The sequence below is a fragment of the Leptonotus elevatus genome, chromosome 3 (assembly GCF_054856555.1).
Source record: "Leptonotus elevatus isolate MCC_2025b chromosome 3, RoL_Lele_1.0, whole genome shotgun sequence".
Taxonomy (NCBI): Eukaryota; Metazoa; Chordata; class Actinopteri; order Syngnathiformes; family Syngnathidae; genus Leptonotus; species Leptonotus elevatus.
In genome coordinates this window covers 23622342-23645921 of record NC_141241.1, presented here as the reverse complement: position 1 = coordinate 23645921, position 23580 = coordinate 23622342, and the positions used below count along the sequence as shown (strand labels likewise).

The 23580-nt window shown below is 39.6% G+C and overlaps 1 protein-coding gene across 3 annotated transcripts; it reads left to right on the top strand.

Moving 5' to 3' along the window:
• The first annotated feature begins 1318 nt into the window (after positions 1-1318).
• LOC147177484 (caprin-1-like) lies at positions 1319-23472 on the top strand. Of its 3 annotated transcripts, none has more exons than XM_086070384.1 (18): positions 1319-1380; positions 13062-13290; positions 14019-14153; positions 15990-16052; positions 16135-16221; positions 18152-18393; positions 18525-18607; positions 19254-19415; positions 19498-19547; positions 19625-19708; positions 19773-19937; positions 20036-20144; positions 21320-21381; positions 21758-21889; positions 22069-22216; positions 22336-22518; positions 22695-22804; positions 22927-23472. In XM_086070384.1, the coding sequence occupies exons 3-18, from the start codon at positions 14019-14021 to the stop codon at positions 23011-23013; spliced, it is 1902 nt and encodes a 633-aa protein (XP_085926510.1). In that variant the 5' UTR covers positions 1319-1380; positions 13062-13290; the 3' UTR covers positions 23014-23472. The 3 variants fall into 3 exon arrangements, with proteins under 3 accessions (XP_085926510.1, XP_085926508.1, XP_085926511.1); XM_086070382.1 differs by having other exon boundaries at positions 1328-1380; positions 19495-19547; XM_086070385.1 differs by lacking the exon at positions 21758-21889 and having other exon boundaries at positions 1333-1380; positions 19495-19547.
• Positions 23473-23580: the final 108 nt, after the last annotated feature.

The following is a 23580-nucleotide window of genomic DNA, read 5'->3' as shown; positions in this document are numbered from 1 at the left end:
GGCGAAAATGGCTGGAAATTGCCACCGTCTACTGCAAATGACCAGAATTACGTACAAAATGTCTCTTTGATTCTCTTAGAAGGTAAGATTTGTTTTTCATATTAGAGATCATCTCATTATTTTCTAATTGTGAGGGCCATGCTCTTTTCTTTTTCACACATGGTATTATGGTTGGAAACTCATTCAAGGACTCGTGTACCGTTTTCATTTTGGCAAGTAGGCCCCTGAGCATATATCAATTGCATGTAATTGCCCTGTTTGCCTTTAAAAGTGTATTGATTTCTCTTAAAACACTGGTGGAACGTTTGCATTTAGATTTGTCAAATAAATTGTTCCCTTCCAGCGAGCACCTTGGTAGATTTTCGCCTCGCTTTGGTGGGCTTAAGGGCCTATAAGGGAAAATCATTCAAAACAATCCTGGAAAGCCTTTCACCACAATTTAACAACTGTAATGTTACGCTGAGAACTTCAAGCACCATTTGCTTGGTTACTAATACGCTGCTATGATCATCATCTTTTGATATGCTGGTGCCCCCTCCATTCAGCCTCAGCGCCATCTGCACAGTTGCGCACATCTTTAAGCAGTTCACAGTGAAACTTGAAACAGATCTGAAAGTGTTTCACACATATGTGTAAAGTCTGTGTGTGTCTGCGCGGCACACGTTGTCTGATCTGAGCTGAAGCACGCAATGTGTGGGAAGGGAAGGACAATTAGGCAGAGGCATGTACGGGTGTGCCGAGCCGTGGCACTTATGCATCCGTCAGCCGTCCGCTGAAAATGAAGAGAGACAAGGAAACATGGCTCACATTTTCAAAATGGGCAACATTACAGAAGCGGGCTGATAGAGCTTTTTTTAAGTTTCGCACCAAGAAAAAACAACAACTTCATAACAGTCTTTTAACATCATGTGAAGCATTAGTCGGGAAATTAGGTAATAAAAATATCATCATAAACTCATTTTCACTTCTGGCTTAAAGCTGCAATATGGAACTTTTTTCCCCAAAATAACTTTACAGTTGTCATGTTTGGGTTCTGTTTTTCCTTGTGTGTCTCCCTTGTTCTTAAGTGTAATCCTGCCCTTCCTCGTGTCAACCAATCAGTGCCCTCAGCCACTTGTGTTTTGCCCCAGGTGTGTCTTGTTGTGTCGTTAGTGTGTGTAGTTAGTCTCCAGTCTCCCCTCTGTCTGCGTCGATTCATCCTGTCAGGGGCAGTGGTGGTTGCGGACCCAAACGCAGGGAAGCAGGTCAAGGAGGCAGAGGTGATGTAAAAAAAAGAAAAAGAAAAAAAAAGCGAACTCCAAATGGCAAGTGAAACAAAACGTGGGGAGGACAACAAGGCAAAAAACTGGCAGCATGACGGGAGGAAAATGACAATGAACAGTAAGCTTTTTATTTGACCATTTATGACTGAAATGCCTTCTAATTAGTAGATTAACACTTAAACTGTTCACAATGGGTACTCCTGCAAGTCTCTGGCCAATAGTTTTCAGACTGGAATCGGGTTAAAATTTTCCGCGCCCTGTCTGCGGATCTGACGTACTGTGCTTGGTGTGTATGTGAAGAATGGTATGCGCAGTTTCATTTTTTGTCAACAGGTGGCAGTAGCGATTTCGAAATGGAATATTCTACTTTCAGTAGCTTTAAGTCATGTAATTTATTTATTTATATTTTGTATTTGAATGTGAGAACCAGCTGTTCTTCAAGGCACTCAGTGACATTTTCTTAGTGTCATACTTGCATGTATAGTATGGATGGGGGGAAATACTCGTCGATTATAGGTTGCATTCAGAATTTAATGTGAGCGGAGAAATGTCCGCTTAATAACTACATTAAAGTATTTCCTTTTAGTTTAAAATGGCTTACCTTAACCCAAATTCCGCGACTCATTGTAGCCAATCCAGGTGAGTTTATGAGCCTTTTGGCTCTGTAAATCCTCAAAAGCTAGTTGTCCTGATTAGCGTTCTTCTTCTTTGTCTTCAAAATGGCAGGCAAAGAAGACAAACTTCTGCCGGAAGTACAAGGATTTATAGTATTACATATTCTTCATTTTGCATTTCAAAAGTTAAATAAATTAAGCGTTAGACGTGTATAAACCGTGTGAAGGGTTGGATTTTCACAAACCGCTTCACAATGGTGCACACGTGTTCCGTTCATGGGTGCAAAATTGGGCGAACAAAAATGTGAAATGAAACTTCTAAATAGCATTCACGTGCCGTCATTTTCCCCCTGCTACATGGAATGTCGAATGGGAAGTGTCCGGAATTACAAAGATACATTGAAAGAATTTCCAACCAACAAAGTCTACCAAAGTGTGTTGTGACCGTTTTGATTAAGGTAAGTGTCATTGTAAGATGGTAAAAATGCCTTTACCATAATGCAATTGTGCTATATGTGAGCCACTAGCTCTGATTTTGAGATCCCTCCTTAAGGTCTTTTATTTTCCTTTTCCAGCAGCCCAAAAGTTGAAATTGTTGTTAAAGTGTACAAAAATAAATGATGAATCAACAATATTGTTCTTGTTGTAACATGCTAGCTAGCGCGGTCAGGGAACTAGCTAACTAGGCTTAAAAAGAATCCGAGATGCTTCACCTCGAATTCACAAATGATAAATGCACATAGCAAGCAATAAAAGCCGAAAGTACAGAAGACGCAAGAATGTCTGTGTTTTGAGAGCAATTCTACCTTAGAGCATACATTGCCATGTCGTCCGGTCCGGGCAGTATCGGCAAATGTTTGTAATCCAATCGATTCCACTAACCAAACGTTTTAACGTGAACCGCTGCAAAGAATGTTGAGCTAAATCTTCCGCATGCATCTTGCTTACACAAGTAACGTTAGAGGAAGCTGGGTGTGACATTCGTCAATAACAAAATAACATTTGGTGTAAACTCAATAGAAGCAAAGCTGACTCCCTGGACAGTTGCCCCAACAAGTATAAATCAATTGTAGCGTAACACATTTAATCTTTTAATTAATTAGATCGCTCCGTTCATGAATAAAATAAAATGTTACCTACGGTATTATTCCCAGCACTGATCTCTGAGGAATTGCATTTTACTGGTATCATGTTGACTGGCAGTTATTGTGTCGTGTTCAGTCATCCGCTTCTGAGCCCTCTTTGGTTCCGTTTTTCAGAAGATGCTATGTCACCATAATGCTAAACATTGCTACTATCTGCTACTCTCAACAATTATGACTAATTTGAACAAACAGTCTCCTTAATTTAGCTCAGCTGCTCTCAAAGAGTGGATCTGTTGACTTTTCACCCAAACCACGTTTGGCATGAATGCACAGAGTGTCCCTCTAATTAAAAGAAAACAGAACTGATATTGGCAATATTGACATGACAGATATGATCAAGTTACTTGAGATAGGCCGATCTTTATGATGGCAGATCAAACACCTCTGGTCTCCACATTCCAAATCGAACATTCACTCTTGGTTCCTTTTTGACTCACCCTTTCCAGAGAAGCTAATCTGAGGCCAGGACGTCTGGAGGCTCATGTGCTCATGTCTTGTTGAGAATTTGTTGATTTTTCTAATCACGGCTCCAACTTTGCTTTTCTTTGTTTGGTTTGTCGAACTAGCTGCAAAGACAAAAGCTTAAGATGGTCTTGTGGAACAAAGGCAAGCGAACTGCTGGAGGACATGGAGCTCTTGATTGCATCCACAAGGTCATTCAAATGATTCGGCCCTGTGGGCTTTTCGTCCTGGAGTGCACTGAAACACAATTATGTCGACTTTAATTATAAGTGATATTTCGCTTTGGCCAAATATGCTTACACACACTAACATTAGCTAGATTATGTTAAGTTCTGCTTGATTAGTTGACATTTCTCATTGGAAACTTTTTGGGTCATTTTAAAGAGGTTTTCCATGATTTCACATTGTCAAGCCAAATTGGGGATGCAGATGCGTTTCTGGGTGTCTTTGTATGAAGAGTGGAAGCGTTTCTATTCTCTTTCCTGTCAGGGAGAAACAAACACTCTGACAGAAGAGACGTAGCTTAATTCTGATCCTGAGGATTCATGCGGGTGGATACAATAGTCTGGTTTATTATGGACTCAAAAAGTAAAAAAAAAAAAAAAAAAAAAGCAATGTGTGCAATAAGTATTTTAAGAATATTAGGAGGTGGGCCGGAGCTGCTTTAGATTTTGAAATCAATGATTGCTGGTGAAGGAAGACCTGCAAGGTTTATGTTTTGAAGTTTATTCATTCATTAATCAGATTTTGTTTGTAGGCACTCGTAATTATTGCACAATTTCCCAAAATCAAGTTGTAAATTTCATTCAATGTACTGGCTACACAGCAGCCTATTATGTCAGTTGAACCAATAGCCACCAACAGTTGTTGGTGTAAACAGTTACACGGCAAAACATTACACAAAAAATCATGCATGAAAGGAGCAGCTTCTAAGTATACATATTTTTAGAAAATATTAGCCATGCTTTTTTTATTTGTTTAAAGTGTTAAACACTTAACTGTTAGCCTAATGTTGTCTACAAGTCTTGGTCAAGCACTTGTGAAGCTTGAGACCCAAACCTATATTTCTTTCTTGCTGAATATTCATCTCAAATTAATTTGACAGTTTTCATCACAAAAGGTGTGGGGGGGGGGGGGGGGGGGACATATTGATGGAAGTTATGCAGGTTTCATGCGACATATGGCCATGCAGCTTCAGTCAGTGAAGGGCTTGATAAGCCATGCACTCAATCTGACAAATTGATGTTATGGGTTAGTTTATTAAATGGACCGTATCACGGTATTTTGAGCCCTTCCACCGTTAACTATAGGCATATATATGATTTAAATCTTACCTTTGACACCATGGCGATGGTAATGTGAGTTATTTTGCTGGCTATTTTTTTAACCCAGAAGTAAGACGCCCGGTTCAGTAAAATCCCGGCTCTCCTCTTGTGGCAGTGGCCAAGACGAAAAAGACTGGCCAGGCACTGCAGTACAGCCGCGTCTTCTTTAAATGTGGAAATTAGATGGATGTTCAATTCTCCAATTCTGCTACTTGACTCTGCAAGAAATCAACAAAAAAAAAAGCCCTACGTGGGATGCGAACCAAGGACCTTCTGTCAAGTTTGTACTTTACACAAGCATCAGACGCAGCACGTGTGGAATCTTTCTGGAAATTTAAGTTGGCCAATTGTCATTGCAAATGTGAAGGATATACTGTATGTCCTTTTCATCAAAGTAGGATAAGAATTCACTTGGACAGAATGTTTACTGATAAAGGCTACGCTTGTCACAATACAGAACTTGCAAGAGATAAGAGTGCCAACCAATTCTGTTTCATTTGTTGAAAAATGAAGCTGATGTTAACAAATAATGAAGTCCTCCCTCGTTGGAGATTGTTGAAATCTGCCCCCGGCCCACCATCTATATGTGGATGTCGTGTCTTTCACGAAAGGGGAATATATCACACAGGCACAGAGTTGATTTAAATGTAAAAACATGGCAACACAAATACCTGCAAAGTTATTAAAATGGGATGGCGTCAATGTTGATAGGGAAGCTGCAGCAATATGTGCACTGCTTCGTTAATTGTTATGTCATGCATGACAAAATATCGATAAATAATATTTAGGTAGGGTAACTGGGTAGGCGTTTTTCACAACAACATTCCGTCTACCCCTCCAGGGCTGCAGTTCAAAACATCGCTTTTTTTTTAAGTAACAGACAACTGGTTTAAGCTTGTTCGTACATTTTCATTTTTTTTTTGTTTTGGAAAATACTTATTGGTGACAAAAACAACAACAAATAGTTGGTCTTGAGAAGTTTTATTAATGCAGCCATCAATTTTCAATATCGCTTGTCGTCAGTGGCATCAAAGGTAAGATGAACTGCTTGCCAGTCAATCCTAGAGCGATCCTGATATTTCCACATGGTCTCACAATCAAGTAATAATCAGGCCCAATTTCAGTTTACAATATCAGACCAGAGTTCTCATTTTAGTATACTACTACTAATAATAATAATAACAACAACTGATCTTGTGGCCGTAAGCCACGATAACGGCAATATTGTGATCTTAAAATTGCCACATCGTCGTCATGTCGTGATATTAAAAGCAGCACATCTGTTAAAAAGGTGAGTGTTACGTTCCATTTGTGCAGTTCCAGCACCCTCTGGTAGTGAGTTTATTACTGTAGTTTAATTTTAATTAAGCATGTTTTGGCCAGCTACATTTAAGACCCATTCTAATGGCCAGATGAAGTGGAAGGTAACACATTTGAGATCGTCCACAAATTGACTCGCTTCAAAATGTGTGCTTGCATTAGCAATTAAGCGCCTCAATATTCAGTGATGTTAGTGATAGGTCGTTTATGTATGTTATTGGTTCAATTAATTATTAAATCAATAATTGTTCATTATTGCTTAATACTCAAATGTAACTAATTTTGAGACTTGCCTGCGGAGCACCACATCTATTTTTGATCATTTTTAGAATAACGGATGAGAACCTTGTTGAATCAGTCCGGAGTGTGACCCAGAGCAAGAAATTCCAAAGGAAAAGAGGAAAGGAGAGAGAAGCGGGTGTGGGTCACGGGTTTTATACCGGTGTGGCCCCACTCCCGCTCCAGGGTTGCGGTGTCTGCGCCTCAGGTCTCAGAGAAGCTGGAAATTTACCAGCTGGGTTGGGCTTTTGTGAAGAATCATCAGGTTGCATTTGGATCTCATGTTAGATGAGATTCTAAGGTCAAAATTCAACAAATGTAAACACGTACAGTGGGACACATCAAAGAAATGTTATCAAGCTTGCAATTCAGTTATTTTTATTCATTTTAATGACAAAATCATTACATTATTGATTAAAAAAAGAAAATCAATGTAAAATAATTTAATATTTATGATATAAAAAATTAAATAATTAGCCACCCCTGATTTAGTCTTCATTTAATGGAATTTAGAGTCAACATGCCGCCCTGCAGTTGGAAGTCTTGTTTTGTCATTTAAAATCTGCAATGAAGAATGTAACCATGGGAAAGGAGCCAAGTTGTACTTTCCTCATTGCATTGTTGAGTTCTCCAAATAACTTCATAATAAATGCATGGTCACACCACCTCCAGTACTACTGGATCTGCAGCCTTTATTACACAATTTTGTCCCACTACACAATAAATTCTGTAAAATTAGAGTAATGTTTACAATGGAGGTCAATGGAGCTTAGATTTTTTTGTTTTTTTGTTTATTGTTTATTAAAAGCATATTATTAGAATAATTAAATTATGAAATTGTTTATACAGCTGAGCTCATTCTGGTATAAACTCCCAGTGCCTCTGCTACACCTCTTGACTTCATGTCCCCATGTGTGAGTCTAGGTTGAGTTTGTGCCTACTGGTACAGCGGTCCGATGCATATATGACATCAGCATTTGCTAAAAATGCTCTTCAGGCTCAATGTAGTTAGTGCCTGGCCCCAGATAATCTGCAGACTCCCTCAGTCACTCACCACATGCAGACATGACAAAGCCGCCGCACAACAGAATGTACATAGCAATTCAACAGCAATAAGACAGAGAGAAATGGGTGGGGAAGACATGCACACAGCTCCATGTTATTCCCGTCATTTGACATGGCAATTAAAGCTGATTTAATTAAGGTAGTCTGTGTATTGGGCAAAATGGTGACAGGGTCCAGGCACTCTCTGTTTCTGTGAAAACATCTTGGGAGAAGTTAGGGAATTCTGGGACACAGGGTAGTTATGACAGAGACTTTCTCCGAGGATGTTAACCAGATGTTAACTGCTTGTGTGTTCGGATTTGGCATGAAGACTACAATCATGCATATGTCAGTGCACACTCATTTGAAAATGTCTTGAATTTGTCACTGTCCATGTCTGCACATGTTAGTTTCAGTCTGACCTAACATGCGGTGAATGCAAAACTTACTGTTATTGTTATTATTATAAGATGACAGTGTTTGGGCATGTTGTTGGAGCATCCATTGCACCTGAGCACACTTTTAAAGCTGTTGTGCTGCAAGTTTTTACAACAAAGTTATTTGATAAGAGAAGATATTTTGAGGGATGAGACATTTTTGTGGTTCTTTTACAGGAAGGATACATTTAAATATGTTTCTTGTTGGACTTGTTTGGATGAAACGTGATCCTCACGTCCTCTTTTATATTTGGATTTTTCAAAATGTTGTGAAACATTTAAGTTTTCATCCAAAATGACCAGGATCGGAGTGCAGAGTAAATAGACAACCATTCACATTCACAACGATCAGCAATTTAGAGCAGGGGTCTCAAACTCACGGCTCTGGGCCATTTGCAGCCAGCAGGATTATAATTTTGTGGCCCCCGCTTGACATAAAAGTTGCATGTTAGTGCAGCCTCCATATTTTTCTTTTTTCTTTTTATAATGAGAGCTTTAAAAGGGAAATGTATTGAATGTATTTTGTTGAACACAGGGACACCCGACATGTCCTGAACGCACAAAGTTGCGGTGCTCAAGAAGTCAGACATGAGGAGTATGCAAAGTTTCAGGGAGATGATCGAGAGAGCCGGGTCACCAATATTGTTCACGTTCTGAAAAAAAATTCTGAATTGTTATCAATAAAGATTCAGAAGATTGATTATTTGTACTTTTTTTTTTTTTTAATACTTGAACCCCTTTTTTGAGAAACTTGATGCAGCCCAGACACACCCAGGCTCCATTCCCATACTTAATGTTCATGCACCACAGCTATCTTATTATAGGTTATTCCATTTAACTCTATGGTTTGATTATTTATTTTTTTTTAAACAGGAAATTTAACACACAATTATATCACAGGGATAAAATTAGCTCCAGGGTTCGTTTCCTGTCACAAAGCTACCAAACAGGTTAGACTTGGCAGTCACATTTAAGGCAGTCCAAATGGTAATGTGACTGACAATGTTTAGAAATAGTTTTAATCACAGACAAGTGCAGAATAATTTCTGTGTGTTTGTTTGTTTGGCACAATTTAAAAACAATGCAAGGAGAGAATGAAGCCGGAAGGGCTTGTACAGGATTCCACTACACGCTCAAAACGGCAAAAAACACACACACAAAAAACACGCTTTCATTTACAGCAGGATCACATATCTGACCCAAACAGGGCACTTTGCCGTTTCCAACTGAAAAGTGAGGGCCATGGTCTCGGATTTGTAGGTGCTGATTCTCAACCCAACCGCTTCACTCTCGGCTGAAAACCTCTCCAATGAGAGTTATAGATCGTGATTTGTTACCACCAACAAAATGACGCCTGCAAAAAGTAGAGACGTAACACTGGGGTCACCAAATTGGAGCCCCTCAAATCCTTGGCTGCTCCTACAAATTCTGCCCATAAATGTTGTAAACTAAATGGGTGACAAGGGACAGCTTTGGCAGTGTCCATCCTTTTTTTTTTTCTCTTTTAAGAGCTCAGTACAGTGTCCATCCTTTGATGGAAACAAATCTGACTTAGTGCTGGCAATGCAGAACAAACGCTGACACCATGCTCCTGTAGTATCCACCAATGGTACTTCATTTATGTAGCACTTTTCCACCTCAAGGCGCTTTACATTTGACTGGCATGATATCGAACTCACAACCTCTGGGTTGTGAGACGACCACTGTACCACTGAGCCACACCACCCCGTAAGTAGACTTCTCCAAGTAGATTGGGCAAACTCCCTCGTAGCTTCCAGGATAAAAACCACAATCCTCCTCCTTCGAGGCGAAGGCAATCCCAGAGATATGAAAGTCCACCACAGAGTCCCCAAACTTTGAGAATTTCCTGAAAGCGGTCAACAGACGTTTTCCGTGGCCCCGCTGAATTTCTCCACCTGATTTAAAAAAAAAAATACATATTCAAACAAATTACTTTTGATAAAGTGTTGTCTCCAGCTCACCCTTGACTCTAATAAGGATACGCGTCATAAAAAAACGACAGCAGGAAGTACCGTAATGCAACTGGTTCATTTGTATGTAACTCAGCCTTTATGCTGGGACTGGTTGCTGAGAAATGTCCGTTTTCTTTCTGGCCACTATATGAATATATTTTTGTGTGTGTATACATTTAAATGTACAACCCAATTACATGTAAATTGAAAAAAAAATCAGCATAAAAAAACAAAACAAAAAAAACCTCACAATTGCCATTTATTGCAAACATGAAATACAGACTGCAATTATGATGGAAAAGTGAAAGCCGAAAATGATAGTGCAAGTTTTCTTGGAGTGAATGAGAGGCCAACTAACAAGGGAACGCCTGCCAGAGTGCACATGGTTGGATTTGTATCGCTTGTCAATACCTTCAGGCCCATCTTGATCATTAGCGTTTAAAGGCAAAACACTGTGCGCACAAGCCAGTTCTTACCAAACATCAGGCATCATCGCACAACCACTTACACTCAGTCCATACCCTCAATGAATGTGATAATGAATGTGGTGCAGTTTTCCAGCCACTCTGTGGTACAACACATAATAAATCAGAGTCTTTGAACATGCCATTTGGGGATTGTGAAAATGTGTGGAAATGCAGTGCTGCGAAAAATGGTGTATTCTCTTTTTATTATTACGGGAATGAAGTAGCAATTATCATACTTGCCGAAAAGGCCTTAGATCACCTTCCACAAATAATCCCTCAGTCTTTGCATGACAGTGAATACAATTCTGCATAGACAACAATAATGTATTTCACACGTGTTCCATGAATGATCAATGTTGCAAACATGTGACCAAACAAGGAGTTTGAGAATTTAGTTTCGTTTACGTGTCTGACTTATAGGACACTGAAAACTTTTAAGGAAAAGATGGTGGATGGCAGATTGCAAAGATAAAGAGTGTGAAAGGGAGAGTGGGAAGAGGAGGGGGCACCAAAGGGGTTGCAGATGGATTCTCGTGCTTGACTCAGCCACACAACAAATGGTCTGAGGTTCAAGTGTTTGTGGGGCTCCTGTGGGTTTTTGCCAATAAATCATCAGCACATATTTAATCCACTCCGATGTGGCGCAGTCTCGAAGAAGTGAGGGATGTGTTGTCATTATTCACAAACCTACGTCACAATGAGCAGCTACAGATTCTGTACAATCTCAACTCTGCACAGAAAGCCACAAATTTGAGAAAGGTCAAAATACTCAAAAAATATGACACTCTTTTTGATCACACAGTATCCAAAATAAAATCTAAAATTTGACTTATCTTTTATTATAATATTATTATGAAGCACATTATGTGTCATCACACAATTAATTTTAGAGTTACAATCTTAAAAATCACTGGAACTTGAAAGAAGAACCCCATAAAAAAAAGAAGAAGATTGATTTGATTGATTTTGCCATTATTCTAATCTATTCTCACTTTCAATGATGTTCTTTCAATTTTATTGTTTTGGATAAACGGTAAAACATTTGCGCATTAAAATTAAATGATGTTTTAAATGTAGTATGTTATGGACTAAAGTGAATCAAATAGGGTTATCACTTACACTGTGTATAATATATTATATTATAGTTAAAGTAAAAAAAGGAAGTATAGTAAAAAGGATTATTTTACTGTTAAAAGTTATGATAGCAATGCAAAGATGTTGTACATATAAATTGTTTTGAGTGACAATATGAAATTGAATCTATGTAATCACCTTGCAACTTGTAAGTGACGCTAAGAATCTTTATTGTCATTATGCAAGCAAAACGAAATTTTGTTCCAGCAGCTTTCGGCACAATTCAAAAAGGGACATATTTTATCATTATTATTATTACTACTATTATTATTTGGTCACTTTAAAGTGCTATTTGTCACAGAAAATTATTTTATTTTTTTTGCAATGCACTATCCAACTTGGCTATTGCTTCTTATGATTTTATGATTTAGATTTAAAAGTGGCTAAAATGAAGTCGAAGTTTTAACAACCATTGTAACTCGCGAAGCTGATTCAAGAAAATGATTTATGGCACCACAACGTGTTAAAAGACCTTTCTTTTTTTACGCAGAAGCTATTGAAATATTTGTTCTTCTGATGATTCAAATATATTTGACGTCATTGCCCTCTTCTGTTAGTTTTTTGTAATTGCATCAGATAATGTCATTTTGTTGTTGGGAATGGGGGGGGGGGGGCTGTACTGCACATTCATTATTGAGTCAAGACTGGAGGACATTTTCTGCTTGCTCCGCTGCACTACAACATTTTAAATAATACAGAAACATACATTCTTACATAAATTTAATACAAATGTTACTGTAGCCGCAGAAGTCCTTGTAGTCACAATACCAAATAGATATTGAGCACCCCTTTTGTGGGTTTGACCTCCCTGTTGATGACCAACTTACTGATCAAATATGGCAAATACCTCTTTTTTGTATGATTTTGTTGACATGTCTTACAAGCCTAATTGTTGTTTTTGTTAAAAAATAAATAAAAAAAGGTTTATCACAGACATCCTGCATATTAAATACCGTAGTGTTAATTGTGCTCTGAATTTGTGTTTTTCAACATACAGTATATTAATATAGTTTGTTTGGACTTTGTTGCTATATAAAGCATATGGATCTTTTGACATAATTTTGATTCATACGTGAATTGTTTCATTATCGCATTGCTTCAATTAAATCATTGCTTACAAATTTTCTTTTTAAAGTTTTTAAAATCATGATTTTTGGTAGCGTTATTTTCATTTAAGAGATTGTATTTGCTGTTGCACTTGTTTGTTGTTGTTGTTGTTGTTGTTGTTATATTCAATTGTTTCCGTCCTAAAATCAAGTTTTGCTTATAATGGGCCAATGGAGGTGTTAGTCGGTTCTTATATAACAGAGGTAGGGAACCCTGGTCCTCGAGAGCCGCTGTCCCACCTGTTTCATGTCTCCCTCCTCCAACACAGCTGACTCATATAATCAGCTCATCAGCAAGTTCTATAGAAGCCTGATAACGATCCTGTTCATCAAATCAGCTGTGTTGGTGGAGGGAGACATGGAAAACAATAAAATTATGTTTTAATTTAATTTAACTAATTGTCATTATACAATTTTTTCGAGTATCCCGAGTAGAGTAAAAACAAAAACGTATGTATCTGATTATTATTTTGATTTTTGATTTTTCACTCAGGCAATGTTTAGGGCACCACAGAAGGGTCTTTGTAGCTTTGCCTGGCTGAGCAAGAGAGCATCACGAGCAGCCAAGGAGCAGCCACAGCAGTTCCTTCCTCGCCGGTTTGTGTGTCACCCGAGCATCTCTTCTGGAAAAATACCACAGAAAGGGAAAGCCTTCGAGTTCACCTGCACAATTGTTGTTAATCCAGTCGACGTAAATCTCTTTGAAGACAAAGAGTATAAAGGTATGATATTTGTACAGCAATCACGGAATGGCAGTAAGTACAAAATCCTCTTTTGTCACGTTCAACCGAAACGACTACACAACGAGCTGTCGCAGCATCCGCTGATTCTGTTTGTTTATCTGCACTTATGGTCACCGAAACCCCCTTTTGGAGATGTCAAAAATATATATTTTCGATGTATTAGAAAATGACATTGGAGAAACCGGATAAAATAGACGCATAGCATCAACGAGGGGTTAGCTTGCAGGCTAACAATGGGACATGGAGTCTGAGACCAATGTTGATCTCTAATTAAAAAACGCAATATTGAGTTAACCGTGACCGAGGTTTGTTTCGTTTCACGAGATACTCGAAAGCAACTCACGAACGCCAGGAGTAAAGTGAAAGTGTTCACTTTGTTCAATTAGCGTTCGTTACGTAACAATTTTTTAGCATCTTAAAAGGAACCGATGTCGCCTCGATCTTTTCACTTTTTAAAAACATATTCTACAGTTGTTGTATCTGGTGTCTTTTACTGTCTTGAACATTCTCATTTAGAAGCGAACTACAATGTACACAGGCGCGCACACGCACAAAACAGTATGACTCCCACACAATGTAATGTAACGTTTCTCACGTTCTAACTATAAGTGATAGTTGTACATTAGTAAGTTTCCCCGCAAAATATGTTAAAATAGTCTGACCAAATACACAAATAACCCACTGCCTTCTCTTTCATCTCACTTTAGATGCCTTCAGCAATGGTTGGCAACAATGCTGTCCAGTCTGCCATTCCAGAGGTTGGAAACCGGAATCAGTCTGATGCCATGAAGCAAGTTCTTGGTGTGCTCGACAAGAAGGTTCGCAACATGGAGAAAAAAAAGGTAACAACAGCGCAATCATTTTCCTCGTGATCATCATCATGTCCACAACCTTTAAATGTCATTTCTTGAGCAATCAATGCAAGCTGTTTAAAAAATAAATCATACTATTTTTCAGATTTGATTAACATGACCCTCTTTACTTCCTACCCACATGACCGGGTGGGGTCACATGACTAGTAAAAATGCGAAAATATGTTTCCATCAAGGCTCGACCAATATGCATTTTTTCATTCAATTGATACCGATTTTTGGCAGAAAAAAATACTGATTAACGATTATTTAAAAATATATATAATGCATAAAATTACCCCACCATTTATTTTTAATGGGTGTCACTTACCCAAAAACTTTCGCTATTAAGATTCTCTGCTTTGAATGACAAGTTATCTTTATTTATATAGCGCTTTCAAACAGCCTTAGCTGTCCATAGTATGACCTAATCAACAAATTTCATGAAGTAAATAAAGTTATTGTATAGATTTAGGTGGCAATATTAAAACCATTCTTCCTTGTTTACAACTGCTGTAAATCATTCACCTTTTCTTTTATATATTTTCATCTTGTGTTATTTTTACAAGTCTTGGAATTTACTGAGCTAACCTGGGACCACTGGGATTGTATTTCTTGCCATGTCATGCCGAAGTGTGTTAAGGCAAAAAAATCCTTGGATGTTTGCATCCTTGAATTTTGAGAAAAGAAAGTCTTGGAATCTTTGAAATATCAACTTTAAATACAACTTGAAAGGCCAATGACAAAATAAAACTATAAGAAATAATAGCAACTGAAAAAAACAGTAAGAACAAATACTGACTGTTCCTGTGCGTTTTGGTCTCTGTGGTGCCGTGCATCAATGATGTACACACTTAAAGTGAGCACAGAACGAAGTTGCAACTGAATTCTATTAAAATAACTTGTTTTTCACACCGTGGGAAGAATATATGCCTTTGCGTAGTGTTATCTTACCTGTGGGTATGTGTTCCCACAGCATTTATGTGTGAATATTCATTATTTAAAGGAAAAACACTCCCGACGTCAATGCTAACTTCCGGTTAACAATTTAATGGGATCCTCCCTTCACTTTTAGCATTAGCGCTAGGGTAGTGAGGTTTTTAAAATGAAGCATGTTTTGTATTTCAATATACAGTGGATCTAATGCTTAACCTTGTGTGTTTAGTTTTACAGTGAACTCCAACTGGGGTGTCATTATACAGTTTAAAGGACACTTGAGGACAACAGAATAACCAGAATACCCTACGCTACACATTTGCTAGTTGCTAATGCTACGCAAGCAAAATGGTGCGTTCAGGATACTTTCACAGCGTCGGAAGCATCGGTTTTCCTCGATGCTCGAAGGGCAATAATCGGCAGCCGATGAATCGGTTGGGCCCTAGTTTCCATTACACTTTTGCGATAAACTTCCATATCGGAACATCTCAAAAGCAACCTCGTGTGAGCTTAAAAATATTATTTGCGATATTTGAGTTTTTTTTTTTCAAAGTTTCTGTGTTTCCGTTACTAGTTTGCTATTGCAGTTTGCATTTTGCTCTGTCAGTGGCGTAGCACTGCGCTGAATACTACTGCGAGTTGTTCTAATATCCACCCTGCAGTTAAATAGGCACTAAGAATGTTCAATATCACTTTTTTCTTTTTTTTAAGACTGATACCAGCGTAAGTACTCAACTCTTTTGATACATAAAAAAGGAGCAAAATCTTTGCTTCAAAGGCATCCAGGCCAGGCACGCAATTTGGCCGTGCAAACTGGATTGACCAAAAATTAAACCAGAAATGCCCTGCTTGCGTCGGCATAATGTTTTGACCCCCATCCTCTTCTTTCAGTCTAAATTGGATGACTACCAAGCAAGGAAGAGCAAAGGTGAAAGCCTGAATCAGGATCAACTGGTATGTATACGGTGTCCGGATGTTTATAGAGTACACAACCTGTTTTATCTAGCCAAGTCACTTTTCCTTTATGTGCCTGCAGGAGGCCTTATCAAAGTACCAGGAGATCCTCACCAATATTGAGTTTGCTCGAGAGCTGCAGAAGAGCTTTCTGACGCTTGGCCAAGAGGTGAGTCCAAAAAATTGCTTTTGTTCTAAATTAGCTTTGCAAGTTTTCAGGACATAATGTCTTTATAAAGTAATGTGTTCTCCGATTATTCCGCTCACCAGCTATTAGTAAAGCAGGATGTGGCTTGAATTTCCTCTCCAAGGTGTGTAGGTTGGATAGTGAAAGCCAGAGGTGGTCAATATTGACAGAAAGTCCGCCAAGCCGTCAATGACGGGCGGCCATTTTGCTGACGATTGGCGAGAAATTTAGACAAATTGGCGGACTCAGCATTGCCAGAAGTGGGTTTTTGTTGGTTAATCTAATCATCAATAACCGGGTCGCGGACTAACGAAAAGAAAACATTATCGGGTGCCCACTTCTGTAATGTCTCTCAAGTAGGTTAAAAGCTTATGCTGGTTGGTTATCTCACCTTATTAAACACACAATCAGCTTCTTGGCCGTAGATGACGCAGAGAAAAAAAAGAACAGCCAGACGAAAGTGCCGATCCGAGCAACAGACCTCCAATGTTTGCCTCAAATTCTTCGCTCCTCGTGCGCTGCCCCTTGCTTTCCCATGTGCCGCGTGATGCATTCACAAACACTTGGAAATTGGAACAGAACTATGGGCTGAAATTTAGGTGCTACCAGTAACTGAATCTAAAATAATTTAGATTTGAATTGAATAATTGCATTGAAAAACTGAATTAAAATCATATAAATTGAATTTGTATTTTTAATTTTTAATCATTGAATTGAATTTGGTTACTTAGGAAGAGCAATGGATTTCAGATACAGATCTCTTCTTTGTCCATTCAGCACCTTTGTTTTTGAGCACATGGCAAGGCTCTCCAGAAAAATGTTATTTTCTCCTAAACCTTTCTTTAACCTTTGTGGTACAAGTCATTGGGTCAAGGTGCTTCCTCTTTCTAATATAGAAAAGGACAGTGTATTGTTATGCAACGAAGCCTGTAGTCAGTCCGTCTCAATTTCTGCGTGTGTGTTTTTTTTCTCCAAACCTAACTTTGTCTTGCCCCTTTGAACTTATGCCCTACTCATTACTGACACCTAGGGGTGGAAACACTGCACTGCACTTATCGATTTTCTAAGGTTTGCAGTAAGCTTTTCTCAAATTAATTTGACCACATGAAGACAATGCATTTGTTTTACATCAAACCCTAGTGTTATAAACGGGTAGTTAGTTGTAGTCAAATACTGCCCCTAATAGAACAACCAGCAAAATGTATATTCCAAATTAAATAATCAAATAATGAGAATCAGAGAATGAGCTATTAAATTAGATTAAAAATTGAGCCCCTTTTGATAGGTGTCAATAATGCCTAAGCATGGAGTTCCATGCGGGCATGATGCTACGGGTAAAAATTTTTGGGGGGGAGGTGGGCACATCCATCAATATTGACAGAAGACCTGTCAGTCGGTCAATGACAGATGCCCACTTTGAATAACGGCAAACGTTGGTGGACGCCCATTTCACTGACGGAATGATGGCGTTCGGCTTTTAATGTTGACGATGACAGAAGAGTGTCTCGACTGTTGACTATTGCCGAATGACGGACGCTTAAAATTCATTGACGCGCCCACCTCTGCTGAAAGTAATATCATGGTCCCTTTGACATCATAATAGTGGAACAAAAATAATAGATGTGACATTGTAAACGCCCATCATTAATGGAGGGCATCCAGCATTCTATCATTTTAATTGTAGCTTTTTTTCACTGAAGAAATATATACTCAAACTAATACATTTTATGTTCTTCCCACTCTATCCCTGTTGTCAGCTACTTTTTGTCAAACTATTTACTAACCATAAAAATGATACAAATCCATTTTTGGGGCAATGATGTAATAAAATAGTGTAAACACATGTTGGTGCTGTTTTATTCATTTGTTCATGATTTAAGCTAAAACAGTAAAGGTGTGTGTATGTGGTTAGATTCAGAAGACGTTGAAGAAAACTGCAAGACGCCAACAGCTGCAGCGAGAGGAAATGGAGCAGCGGCGACTGAAGACGGTTTTGGAGCTGCAGTTTTTGTTGGACCAGTTGGGAGACAACAATGTCAGGCAGGATCTGAAGCGGCCCGATGCTTCGGGCTCCTCTTTGCTCACGGACGCTGACCTTGCATCTCTCGACGACTTCTACAAACTTGTCGGGCCTGATCGGAACTGTGACGTCAGGTGTGTGGCGCCCGCCAGGTTGCCAGCGCCTCATCCAACGTTATGTGTTAGGAATACGTAATGGTGCAATGATAGATCATTTCTCAATACACTGAATGATTTGTGTGCCGTGTTCACTCATTGACTTCTAGGTTGACTGAACAATATGAAGAGGCCTCAATGCACTTGTGGGAACTGCTTGAGGGCAAGGACAAGCCTGTGGCAGGAACCTCATGTAAGCATTTTCTTTGTTTCTGTGGCAGGATCATGAAAGCTTCTTGTATAATCTGTTCTTCAATCTGTTTTAACCAGAAATTCGAATTGCATATTACACTTCATTTTTGTTTACGTGCTATTTGGAATAGTGTCAATCAGTTGACACTTCATCAATCAAAAGCTTGGTGACACTTATTTTTTGTATGTCTTATATATTGACTCGTATTGTCTGATGCAAGTTTGGGCATAGCTCTCCCAAAATTTTCTTTGCAACTATTGTCCATCTCAGGCGGCAACTATTTTGACACTTGACACAGTTGCTCATGGCTCAGCTAACAACCAATCACGGCTCAGCCCTGAGCAACTATGATATTGCAAAATGGCCGCCTCCTGAGATGGATGAAAAGAAGTGCATTTTGCTGCTTCAATTATATTCCAGAAACATAATATTAATCAGAATACCGTGTTTAGACTAGTGGGGCTGAAGACTATTATTGTAAAATAAAATTTGGGGTTGACTTCCACTTTAAGTCTGCGGCTCAACACAATGCTGAGCTGCTTTCTGGAATTTAGAAGATACTTTCCCTCCCATTTTCATGTTTCTTTACGACGATGTGATGTGGAATTTCGTCCACCTTTGAATTATCTGACCGTGCTTGTTCCAGACAAGTCACTGAAGGACATCATGGACAAGTTGCTACAGAGTGGCTACTTTGACAGAGCACCAAGTGGTCCAAATGGAACATGTGAGGAGGAAGAGGAGGAAGTAGAGGAGAAGCAAACGATGGTGGATGAATCTAATGCGGGGGAGCAACCATCTGAACCAGGTAGGTTTTAGCACAAGAAGAAGATGCTTGTTTAAATGTGCAGCAGGAAACCAAAAGCTTTTCGTTATTTCTTTTCAAGAAGCAACAGTTACTGAAAATCATCCTCAGCCAGTGCAACTGGAAACCACAGAGGTGAGCTCTGCGTGCCCATTGTACTGCCACACTCAAATTTGTTTTCTGGTTTGTGACTAATCGATCTATAATTGTAGTTTGTAAATAGACAGTTCATCCCGGAAAGCACTTACAGCAGTACCGACACAGAGCACGTGGAGGAGTGGTCAGTGGACGTGCAGGTATGCTGTACTTGTTTACGATGTGCGCCCAAGTCGTTTTGCTAACGTGTATTTGTGCACCAAGATGGTGAATTCCGTCCAGCAGCAGCCCCCCCCTGCCCAGTTGCCGCCAGAACCGAACGCTGCCGTCAATCATGACGGTGCACCTCCGTTGACTGACCCGGTCATCAGAAAGCAGGTGGTGCAAGACCTCATGGCCCAGATGCAAGGGACATATAATTTCATGCAGGTGATTGCAACCAGGGTTTGCGACAGACAGACCAATGACGTGACATCTCCTAGTCTGCATGTTTATATCACGATTTGCCGCTGTTTTGGTCCCACAAGGACTCCGTGTTGGAGTTTGATGGCCATGCGCTGGACCCGGCCATCGTGTCAGCTCAGCCCATGAAGCCCGGGCAGACCGTCGACCTCCAACAGTTAGCCTGTGTGTCGTGTGAGTACACTGCCGTATGCCCTCACTGGCTTCTTCTGATGCTCAAGGGTGGGATTGCACTTGGGCAGGGAATACGATGAGGTCATCCATCCTCCGTCCATCTACTACTATTACTGTGATTTACATTTATAAATCATCAATAATTGTAATGAAGACAATTACTGATGAATAAATGACACTGTGCTCTAAGCACAAGCCTTTTTTCCCCAAGATCTACTTTTCAAGCAGCCAACCTCCTGCTATTGACCTTTTTTAATTTGGGGAGGGGGTCGGATCAAACCTGCGCTGTGACCACGTGTCCCCAGTGAGATAAAATTCTGGCTCCGCACTTTGTTTGAATGCTCAGGAAGTGAGGATACGTAAAAAGCTGACTTGCCTTTCTTGTTTTAAACAAAATCAACTTTTAAAATATGTAACACAAATATGTAAATATGTAACACACACAAAACCCGCCAGGTTTTTTTTTCTGCACCCCCCACAATCGACAGCAGTCCACTGTACCAGTCGTCGTAGCAATATGATGCTCGTCACCTCCCATTTGTCGTGAAAAAGAATAAAACCAGGCATTTTCAGGAATTTGTTTTTAAAAAATCAACAACAGGACTCCCAGACCGGATGTAAAAAAAGTCAACATGCAAAAGAGGATATTTGATCACCCTAGTATTACTTATTGTCTTTTGACAAAGCCAAATGTATATGATATATTTTGTAAAAATTACACAAAATATTCATCAGGTAAAGTTTCCTATGTACCGTATTTCCAGAATATAAATCGCGCTAGGCCAAAAATGCATAATTAGGTAGAAAAAAACATACATAAATCACACTGTAGTATAAATTGCATTAAGTATATATAGTATATAATTGTATATACTGTAAGTCTAGAGTACCCTCTTGTGGCTGCCTGTGAAAATATATTACCCCCAGTATATATTTGTTTCATGTTTAAGTCGCTCCGGAGTAGAAGTCACAGGAACAGCCAACCTATGAAAAAAAAAGTGTAAGTATAATCCAGAAAATACGGTAGAGATTCTATCTGGAAAATGTCTGTTCCTTCCTCTCCAATCCTAGTCTCAAATTGTGTCCTTTTCCAATTTGACAAAAAAACAATTTTAAAGTTGTGAATGACCATCACTGTCTACTTTTGAACATTTGTCTCACCTTCTTCCCAACAGCTCACTCGGAGTCCAGACTTCCTCCGATGAGTGCCGTGGTCGGACCAAAAGAAACCTCACAAGTAAGAGGCAGAAAAAGAACAACAGTGGCTCATGTCGTATTATCATGAATATTATGATCAACATGGACACAAACTCAACTTTATTTGTAGAGCATTTTAAAAACAACCAGAAAAGTGCTGCATGTTCATGGATGACAGCAAACATTTGTCGTCTCGTTAAAAAAACAAAGCTACAATACAATAAATATCATGCATACTGTAGACAGTATTTTGTCAAGAAAGTAACTTTCTTGCAATGTTTCATAAAATGAATTCCTCAAATTACTGCATATTTTTGCTTCTGAAATAGAATTTCTCTTCCGATCCGTTCACCTCTCCACAATCTTGGTTTTCTTCTCTCCTCCTGTCCCCCCCCCCCTTTTTCCGAACCCACCAGGCTGCCATGTCTCTGTCTTCTGAGCAGTCGTCTGCCTCTTGTTCCCTGTCCTCTGCCTTCCCACCTGCCTCCAAACCCACCCACACTGGAGGCATAAATGTCAATGCTGCGCCTTTCCAATCCGTGCAAGCGGTAATGCTTTGTACCTGTGTCCAGTTCTGAAGTATTTCACCGAAATGAAGTACAGCCAATGCGTGCATGTCCTCTCTCGTCTCAGTCCTCAGCTGTCCACATGTGGTTCTCGCCATCTCACTCCTTCAATTTCAAGTGGGCTATATTCTTAATGTGCAAATGTTGATTCTGTGTTTTAGGTATTTAATATGAGCGCACCCGCGCCACCAGCCGGCGGCCAGGCAGACCCTCGAAAGCTGCCCCAATTTCCTGGAGGCTATGGGCAGAGTTTTAGTGGGCAGCCAGAGCCTGACCAGCCTGACATCCCTCAGGAGACATTACAATCTGGTGAATGAGCAATGAAGATTTACCTTTTTATTTATGGATGGATGGATCGATCAATCACATGAAGCAAAAGCTATCTGTGTATAGTATTTTTATGTATTAAGTCATGCGTGGCCTTCCAGTTGTTGCCGGGTTCCAGCCCCAAGTCATGCCTTCACCAGTGGCGCATGAAGACTCGTCGGCCAGTGCAGGCTTCGGCCAATCGGGCCAGTCCTTCTACAACAGCAGGGCCGTGCCTCGAGGCGGCGCAAGGAACAGCAGAGGCGCTATCAACGGCTACCGAGGCTCCTCCAATGGATTTAGAGGTACGTGGTCCGAATTGGGACTCGTCTTCCGTTACGCTTCATTGTAGTTATGGATTCCTGCGTGGGAGGGCGAAGATAGATAAGGGACCTAGCCCTGCCACGAATCACATTGATGCCACACCTAAAAACAAAAACTACAAGGGTAGGACAATTGATGTGGTTCTTCTTGTCATCAGGGGGATATGAAGGTTACCGCCCTCCTTTTTCAAACCCTCCGAGCAGTGGTTATGGTCAAAGCCAATTCAACACGGGAGCCCGAGACTATTCGACTAACAACTATCAGAGGGTAAGATTGTCCTGTCATTTTGAAACGGAAAAAAATAAATAATTCAAATATTTTTCACCGTAGCAGCCTACAGCATTTACTTGTGAACTTGCAAACGTTTATATACATCTTGTGTATTGCAGGAGGGCTACCAACAAGGTTACAAACGGGGAGCTGCCCAGGGGCCTCGGGGATTGTCTCGGGGTAATGCTCAGGCAATGCGATCCTAATGGCTGGCTCGTCGTTCCACGTTGAACATTCAGGATTTTTGAATGTGCACACTCAAACTCACTTTTGTAATGTTTCATTTCTCATTAACAATCTTTTTCTTTTTTTATTCCCGGCCTGTTTATCTGAGTCAGTCTGCTTTTGTCTGCCCTAACACAAAATGCTGAGTATCATAACACCATGTAGGACTAATCAACAAGTACATGTGATATTAATAAACAACTAGATATTCCTGTAAACTTGAAAGATTTCATTAATTTATTTTTTGTACAAAATAAATGCAAAAAATACCCTGCCACTGTCAGAATGATTCCCAGGATATTTTCCTCTGGCATGTGCTTGTCGGTCACTTTTCCTTCGCATCTTGTTGACATTACCTTTTTTTTTTTTTATCTGTCACCATCACCTCTTTGTATGATTATATCAGTCAAGACTGTTTCAATAAATAAAGCTGTGTTCTATTACAAGGCGTTTGCTCATGCTACTCTGAAGGTTGTGCAGTTCTGTAAATGAGAACCTCATTCAGTTGGCTAGTTACAAAAAAGGTCCAAGTGACTGCTAGAATAACA

Excerpts from the sequence above, each read along its gene's own strand:
- LOC147177484 (XM_086070382.1), top strand. The coding sequence starts at position 14,019 with ATGCCTTCAGCAATGGTTGGCAACAATGCTGTCCAGTCTGCCATTCCA. Across the intron at positions 14,154-15,989 it reads GCAACATGGAGAAAAAAAAG|TCTAAATTGGATGACTACCA; the intron begins GTAACAACAGCG and ends CTCTTCTTTCAG. Across the intron at positions 22,805-22,926 it reads CGACTAACAACTATCAGAGG|GAGGGCTACCAACAAGGTTA; the intron begins GTAAGATTGTCC and ends TGTGTATTGCAG.